Source organism: Orbicella faveolata, unplaced genomic scaffold (assembly GCF_042242905.1).
Source record: "Orbicella faveolata isolate gen_17 unplaced genomic scaffold, um_ofav_v1 contig_34, whole genome shotgun sequence".
NCBI lineage: Eukaryota > Metazoa > Cnidaria > Anthozoa > Scleractinia > Merulinidae > Orbicella > Orbicella faveolata.
In genome coordinates, this window is record NW_028301563.1 from 13,372,501 (window position 1) to 13,381,021 (window position 8,521).

The window sequence follows — 8,521 nt, forward strand, 5'->3', positions numbered from 1 at the left end:
CTTTCGCTCATACTTCACGAACGGTCAGGAAATATTTTTCCTTAGGTATCGTTTAAGGAGAAATTCCCCTTTCAAAAATGTCGTGTGTGCGATCGTGCCCTGTTGTCATATAAAGAGGTTTTGTCGAGGGCTCATAGACTCTAGCCATAGTTTTTGGGCCGAGCCTCATTTTGAAACAGAGACAAAAAGCACCTCATTTTGAAACAGAGGCAAAAGGCATATCCCGTCTCAAGGCGGCGTCTCAAATGCTACGCACGTCAGTGTCAGTTTAGTACCAACAAGGATGCGAGAAAAATCTTCAATAAGCAGCCGCTGGCCAAAAGAAACGATGTAGAGGAAAAATTTACGTGCCGTTCCAAACGAAAAGAAAATGCAAAGGGAATTGGCAGGGTGAGTGAAAACGAAATTCTTTTAACTTGGTAAGCGTCAGTCACGATTAATCGAGGTGCGCAATAAAGGTAGACTAGTACACTCAAAATATCTTCAGTGTATCGCACATCCACTTACAACAACAACAAACGACATGGTTCATTTTACTCCCTACACGTCGTCACCGAAGCATTTAAAATGCAGTCATGGTTTCTACCTCAGAGTAAACGAGAACGGCGAAGAGGGAAGCCGGGACGAAAATGATGTTTACAGTGAGTAGAGAAATTTATTTGGCTAATTATAAGTAACGTATAACTGCGTCTTACGTTCGTGCCCAGGAATTGTAACCCAGCCACAACTCAAGTGAAACGTTATCTTCGCATTTTTTTAGCCATTTCCGAGAGCGATCATTTTCTAATTTCTCTTTAAGATGTTGTTACATTGTCAAGTAGGCAAGATCATTTTCTAATTTCTCTTCACGATGTTGTTACATTGTCAAGTAGGCAAGATCATTTTCTAATTTCTCTTCACGATGTTGTTAAATTGTCAAGTAGGCAAGATTATTTTCTAATTTCTCTTCACGATGTTGTTACATTGTCAAGTAGGCAGGTGAGGAGATTAAAGAAAATGATCAATCAAGGGAGGGATGTCGCCTTCACATAGAGCGATATTATCTAACTTACTTTAAAGGAAATGCGTAATAGTCAGTTATGAGTATAACTTCTTTAAAGCTACATGGCTTTAAGCAGTTTTCAGTTTCAAGAAATCGAGATTTGCATTCGAAAAGGCCGAGTGTCAATGAAAAAATGTATTTTTGATGTGAACTTCACTGAGTTACAACGTCTTGAAACTAAAAGAAAAGGAATTCTGACTGTTACTGAAAATATAGCATTGTCTTCGTGTAGCCAGACACGAAAAAGAAAAACTCAATGACGGTGATGAACTTAATTTTTTGACCAATTCATTGTCGGCCAGTTTTCCGCTTTCAATGTTAATTTAGATAATTTGGTGGAACGTCAAAATCGTAATTCGTTGTTGATGATTTTCACTCTTTATAATTTTCATTCTTTGTAATTCGCCGTACGTTGGGCTGTTCTTTTTAAATGGAATACTTGGAAGGCGATCCTAAATAAATTGGGTGGTCCTGTTATAATATTGGGTTCCCTGTGTGCAATTGTCTACACTGCACTCGTGTCCTTTGGTAGCTTTATTATACAGTTACAATATTAGAGTGTGTAGATGCTTTGCACGAAGTCATCAGAAAATCAGAAATCTAGCTGGACAAACATTCTGTCACCGACTACGGTGATTAATTTAAGTTTTTCACTTTCCCACCAACGATGCCCAACTGTTTTAAGACGTTAACTTAGCTTGAGCCTGCGATCCAATCGAAAACCAGTACTTGTTTTTATAGGTGTCAATTGACCATAACCTGGATGTCCAATATCAAAGATGTACGCTGTAAACCAAGGCTGCATGTTTCGGTCGACCTATTAGCAAGAGTATGGCCGCCATGTTGCGTAGTGGTCGTTGTCGTAACTTTGTTAAAAGAAACCTGCAGCACTAGCATCCCATTCAGAACCGAACTAACACTGTACTTAGGCAACAGGTCCCAGTTGTTCCATAATACACAAACAGGAATCAGTGAAACACTGACAGTTGTGACCCAGCCGCAGCTGCTATTTCTTGTGTTTCTTTGTCAATAGTTTTTCTTGTAATGGAGTTGGTGGAGGCCGGTGTGATAAAAGGAAAAGCGGCAGGAAAGTACATTGCAATGAGTGCAAACGGAGAGTTAAATACCACAGTAAGTAAGAACTGTCTGGTTTTGAATTGAATTGTGTAGAGGACAGGCGAGATAAAAATAATAAGAAAAACAAAAGCAAAGTAAAAATGTGTAAATTAGGTGACTATTGTTTAAAAAGAATACTATACTTTTTACTTTGCTTTTGTTCTTCTTATTATTTTTATCTCGCCCTTTTTGCATATACTTTATCCTTTTGCATTCCATTTTTATCCATCGAAGGCTGTAGATCGACAGCTGAAAGCTAATGTTCTTTTTGAAATTTTTTAGGCAGCGAACGTTTTCATTGTAATTTTTAATTATGAAATAAATACTACAGAGGGAAACAAAACGGGCCCCACAGCGCATGTCCAAATTATGGAGGGCTTGTGTACCTTTCACCACCGTATACAGAGTTGCTCATAGTCAATTGTTCCATGAGTGCAACGTATTAAACACAATATAAGGCCCTATGTCAGGTAAAACCCTAAGGAGACCAAATACATCATGGCGGAGAACTCTCGAAATTGAGATGAGACGGGCCTTACATGACCAGAAATGTGGAAGGCGGCAAAAGATCGAAAAATGCAACTTCGTTTTCAGGGCCCTCTCTCTTCTTCGAGAAAACCCAAGGGAGGAAGAGAGAGGACCGTGGGAATAAGGTTAGGAAAGTTGCGAGCTTATGCCTCACAAAGGGTTAAGAGGACGAGTGAGTGATTACCCTGTATAGCATTTATAACTGAGGGCTATAACTGAGCCAGACATGAGTTACACAGCTACCCAGAGACTGCGAGGCTCTTCGTGGGAACGAAAGTAGGGAAGGAAGAAAGGAAGAAGAGCCTGCCCGCATCACTTAGAGCCCAAGAAACCCCGTTGATGCCACGCGGAGCGAGTTGTCAGAAATCAGTCAATCAGCGCTGGAACACCAAATATATATGGATTGACACCTTGTCCACGCGATCTGTGTCGGGCTAGAGGATACTGGGGTACCGGATGGCCACGACTAATGCAAAATATAATTTGACAAGGGAGAAAACATATGCCAGAAAAACTCAAACGACTATTGCAAATATTTTAAAGTCTCACTGAATATCTTGTCCACAGAAAATGTGTTTTGTCCAGCAGGAAGGGGTTTCGGTACATTATTATTATCTAAGTTTAAAACAAGGGAATCAATGTAGGACAAAAATCTTATCTGTCACAAAGAGTCCGGCGTAAACCGTAAGCAGGTAGAGAAATTAAAAGACAGAATACCGTAAATCACAACTGCTGCCAAATTTCGGCTGAGCAAAATAGAATTGTCTTTCAGGATATTCAGCGATCGTTGCTCGAACACTCTCCAAAACCCCCACCCCCACCCCCATCCCCAACCCCAACCCTACCCCCTCTCCTTCACCATTGAACGCCTGTCACGCAGGCTATGTTACGTTCAGACGGGAGCGCAGTCATAATTCACCGGTCTAGTCAGCCTATTCTAAGACCCTGTCTTGAATGCCACCTTAGCCATGGAGAAGCCTATTGGAATAGGGACGCTCATCAAAAAAGGCACTCATCTAGGGAACGCGTATTGAAGAAGGGTGCTAAATCGAATCATTACGGTGGCCTTATTAGATCGAGCACGCTTATATTTATATCTTTTTATTCTTTACAAGTTAGTCAACTTTGCGAATCAGTCGCTGTCCAATCATCTTACAGCAAAGATTCTTTCATGAAACTAACAGCCCTCTGGCCACGTTTAGTTTTGGGCCCAGGCTTCGTCTCGCCTTGTTTCGTCAGCGCTAGATACCAGTCAGGATTGAGCATGGATTGATACGAAGTGCACTCGGTCCCACAAATCTCTTTGAAGAGACATTCTGGCCGAGATGAGGAGGTCTGTGGAATTTTAAAAAAATGACTGAAAAAAAAGTAATAGGATTGAGTGGAGCAAGACCAAGACTCAACGAGTATAAAGAAAAAAAAAAAAAAACTAGTATCTTCGAACCCCACCCTTATCAGTGATATTGTTTTTGAGTCTCTGCCCAGTTATCCCAAACACTATTGTCAGGCGAGCATTTATTTCGCTATCGAGCTTAGTTTGAGGGAGTTTGAGGCGCTAATGACGCGAAAATCGTACATAGTAGGCATGCCCATTGCAATGCAAGTGTCAGGTACACAGAAAACCACTATATGATTGATACACCACAGATAAATTTTTCTACTAATATACCGCTGAGTTATCGGACGATACGCGGGAAGTTCAAAACAAACATGGCGGACTCATCAGTTGAACTAATCGAGTTTTTTCGTCCTCATAAGAATGAAGTTAATCTGTATGTCACCAACATTTCAAGACGGCTAGAGAAAGAAGTGGTACAAGTAAGGATTTCTTTGTGTATAATAAGATGTTTTGCCATATAATATGGACAAAAATGGTGTCCAACTGAACAATAAGAATTGTCGTTTTCAATGATTCAGGTGAAACTGCTTGAAATATTTTCCCAGTTTGGATTGGTGTATGAAGTACAAGTGATCGATTCATCGGATAGTTCAGAAGGTAACTTATTTTTCTTGTTCTAATTTTCTGATTATAGAAACTCTTTTTAACGTCAGAACTGTGAACACTGAAGACTTGGATAGTTAAACAAATTGACGTCAGTTTTTTATGTGTAAAATGTGTAGATGGAGTGGCCCTATACAGTAAGCCTATTAATTTTCTTAGGTGATTACATGATTTTGACTGCAACTTGCTCAGCATAAGTACTTGAAACTTAAAGGAGGCATTTCAGAGCCACTTTCAATGTCAGACAATTTTGAGGTTTTCACTCTATCAGCAACTGCTAAGTAATGGGAATGATAAACCCATTAAAGAATAATAAGTATAACATTGCTAGAGCCAGAAGCCTATCACCTAGCCTAGGTGATATGCGTCTGCTAGAACCCATTACCAGTCTGTCAGTTTAAGTGTTTTGCCTTAGCTGAATGAGCTACAACCCTGGTCTAAACTAGTTGTGACAAAAACTATATTGAAAAAAGTATTATCATTTTTCCATTTGTACTGAGTAGATTCCACAATGTCGTTAAATAAATGGAGCTTATACCCCTCCCCTGACTTGTAATGTTTGTAATCATGTGTTTTTGGTGGGGACGGGGATAACACAAAAACTTTGTCTCTTGGTTTTCAGACCAAAACAACATTGAATGGAGGTAGTGGGGGGCTACAGTGTGGTTTGATTACATTATAGTATCACATGCAATTGAAACATTGACAATACTATCTCGACAGTTTTTTGCAGGGTTGTAGGACGGTGTAGCTAAGTGCACTGACCACTATAAACATTCAACATGTAAAATTGGTTTAAAGTGTCTTAACAAGCCAACTTGGGATGATCCATTTTTAATCTGATTACTTCCCCACCATGCATGAGAAGGAACCTAATCAAGGCTGCATGTAATAAACTAAAGTAAAGTCAAAAAGTGATTATTAATTAACTGAGTGATTATCTAATAACATGAAAATTATCACTTTTGCCATCAGCTCCTGAGGAGTCCACTGTGAATAGTTCTGACCTGAACTACAGTTCTCTAGTTTGTCAAGTTTTATTCAGCAAGGGCAGCAAAAAAGGCAAAAGAGAGAATAAGTGGAAAGAGACTTTTAGGAGGCCAATTTTTAAAGGTCAGTTTTAGTTTTCCCTTGTGGCAGAGTTCTCATGGTAATAATGTTCTTTATCAACTGTTGCATAATTTTTAGGCCAGGCCGGGGTTGTTTGAAAGGTGGATATCACTATCCACTAGGTATTAAAATCGCTATCCAGTATATAAGTGTTAACAAAACAAACCACGCTATCCACTGGATAGTGATTCATCTGGTGGATAGTGTTATCCACCTTTCGAAGAATCCAGGCCAGAGGGCTTAAGTGTCCTGGATGTCAGATCAAGTTATTTGGGTTTGAGCCCTAGCCAGGGTCATTGTGTTGTATCCTTGAGCAAGACACTTAACTCTCACAGTGATTCCCTCTACCTAGATTAGATCTACATGTACAAATAGGTACAGGTGATTTTAATGCCACAAGGGGTGGGGGTGGGTAAACCCTCTCATAGACATGCTGTCCCATTAAGGAGGTGTCAAAATACTCCTGGACACTTAATACAACAGAAACTAGGATGTGCTCTGTTGGTAATTGGAACTCTAGGTCCAATGCAGACTTTTTTACCTGTGTATGGTGTTATCTGAGTTAGCTTTAATTAAAAATTTATTGGTTAGCATTGTATATGCAGGTCCGGTTTGCTCAACGGAAAAAGTTCACAGAAGTTGTTCGACACCCTTTGTACATGGCAAAGTGCACAGTGCTTGCTAATCATTACTTTGGATTTAATGGATGGTCAACAAAAATTGTTCAGGTAATGGAATCTTCCTTTCTTCATTTTGTTATGGTCACTCAGAAATGGTGATTATTTATTTGTTTATTTGTCTTTGAGCTTTAAATACCATCATTAGATCTCTTGTTTAGGGTAGATTACCTAGTACATAATAGCTTTACTAATTACTGGCTACCAAAGTTAATTATCTGAATTTGTAAAATAAAGTCGTTGTTGATGTTAAAATTCTGATGTATGATTTCTAAATTTTTATGAATTAGGGTTTTCTGAGAGAACCTCAGTCAAGTCCAAACACTTCCATTTGGGTAATATGGGTCACCACAATGTGTCATCAGTGCAGGCACTTACTGTAACTCTTCACGTTTAGTGACTTAAGAGGAGTGTAGCCACTTGCCTAGGTGAGGAGCCACTCCCCTTGATGTAACAGAAACATGGAAAAGAAATTGCTCCTCTCACAAGTTTTTACTATTGCACTTTTTGCAGCTAGAGAGGCTAGAGAATAAAATTGATAACAGTGATTGTCAGGAAAAGAACAATTCTTTGTATAGATGTGTGGTTAGACTGGAGATTAAAGATTGTGAATTCTTTTGTGATGGCACTGGGCATGGTGGAGATCAAAACATGATAGAGCAAGGTTAGTATAGATTGATGGGCTGTCAAAGTGTCAACACTGATATTTTTAAATTCAAACAGTGGCTTGAGGATGTTCACATGAATTGTTTCTGTGCATCCTTACTGCATAGGAAAATTCACACTCTACATCATCAAGTGTGTGCTAAGTAATAAAATGAACAATAACAGGGGAGATGGCCATTGCTATGGATTTAGCGATCTTGCACGTTCAGTGACCCCTATTTTTCTTTTGATAGATCACTTTCTCTACTGATTTTCTCTGTTTAGCAAAAAAAGAAAGAAAATCTATCAGTTAAAAGTTTGAATTTTTTGCAAAATGCACCATCGAATTCTGTTCTTTTTAGTTCTTCATTTATCTGTGTGGTGGTTTCAAATGCCTCTTGAAGGGTTAAGTTATGTTGGCAACATTTGGAATCATTTATGCAACAGACCCACTTTTACAAAATATGACTAATATCATTTGCCTCTGTTGACTCACCTTTGCTATTTAAGACCATGTAGACCATCTGTAAACCATGCTGAATTATGTATGCCAATTTGTCACATGCTTTATCTCTGAAATGACACAGGTGACTGACACAGGTGACTCATTATCTGACTGCAGTAAGAATATTAAAAAAATCTATTTACTGGAAAATGTTCATGCGAACGTCCTTAAGCAATGGTATTATAATCTGTCAATAGAGCAATTGTGAGAGTCTTCCTTGTGGAAAGAAATCCGTGTCCAATAGTCGAAGGCTAGTAGATTTCTTTTGAAAACTTTGTCAGGAAATAAAGATTATGTGACTTTTCAACTTTGAAATTCCTTGTAAATTTTATGGCTCACAGAAAAAGACCCCACTAAAAGACTTGAATTGCTTGGATATGCCAAGAAACTGGCCCACAGACATGCATATGAAAATGCATTTAGAAGAGTGATTATCATATCTTTGGACAATGGCAAAGTTGGAGTAGAGATAAACCAACAAGACATGCCTGATTGCAGTTTTGATGAACATGCAGAGGATGGAATAGTTCATGTAAACCATATTGAAGAAATGCCTGTCAGTGATTCAGATGAAGAACACAGTGCACAATTAGAACTTCAGAATACAAGTAACTCTTCACTTGCTTGTAATGGTGTTGAAAGCTGAAGTTGTACTTAATGAACCTGGAGAGGAAGGAACAGTTCTTGTAAACAATATTGAAGAAATGCCTGTCAGTGATTCAGATGAGGAACACAATACACCATTAGAACTTCAGAATACAAGTAACTCTTCACTTGCTTGTAATGGTGTTGAAAGCTGAAATTGTACTTAATGAACCTGCAGAGGATGGAATAGTTCATGTAAACCATATTGAAGAAATGCCTGTCAGTGATTCAGATGAGAAACACAATACACC

General features: G+C 38.8%; 1 protein-coding gene and 1 pseudogene across 2 annotated transcripts; both read left to right on the plus strand.

Moving 5' to 3' along the window:
* Positions 1 to 502: 502 nt before the first annotated feature.
* On the plus strand, positions 503 to 2,203 carry LOC149104881 (fibroblast growth factor 1-like). The gene is made up of 2 exons (XM_089272286.1): positions 503 to 641; positions 2,076 to 2,203. Exons 1-2 carry the CDS (start codon positions 524 to 526, stop codon positions 2,201 to 2,203), a joined length of 246 nt encoding a protein of 81 aa, XP_089128412.1. The 5' UTR covers positions 503 to 523.
* A 2,179-nt stretch (positions 2,204 to 4,382) lies between these two features.
* Positions 4,383 to 8,282, plus strand: LOC149104882 (RAD52 motif-containing protein 1-like; annotated as a pseudogene). Its single transcript, XR_016201445.1, has 6 exons — positions 4,383 to 4,504; positions 4,604 to 4,682; positions 5,664 to 5,801; positions 6,404 to 6,526; positions 6,989 to 7,139; positions 7,967 to 8,282. The product of XR_016201445.1 is annotated as an RAD52 motif-containing protein 1-like (transcript).
* The last annotated feature ends 239 nt before the right edge of the window (positions 8,283 to 8,521 follow it).

Excerpts from the sequence above, each read along its gene's own strand:
- LOC149104881 (XM_089272286.1), top strand. The coding sequence starts at position 524 with ATGGTTCATTTTACTCCCTACACGTCGTCACCGAAGCATTTAAAATGC. Across the intron at positions 642-2,075 it reads GGACGAAAATGATGTTTACA|TTTTTCTTGTAATGGAGTTG; the intron begins GTGAGTAGAGAA and ends CTTTGTCAATAG.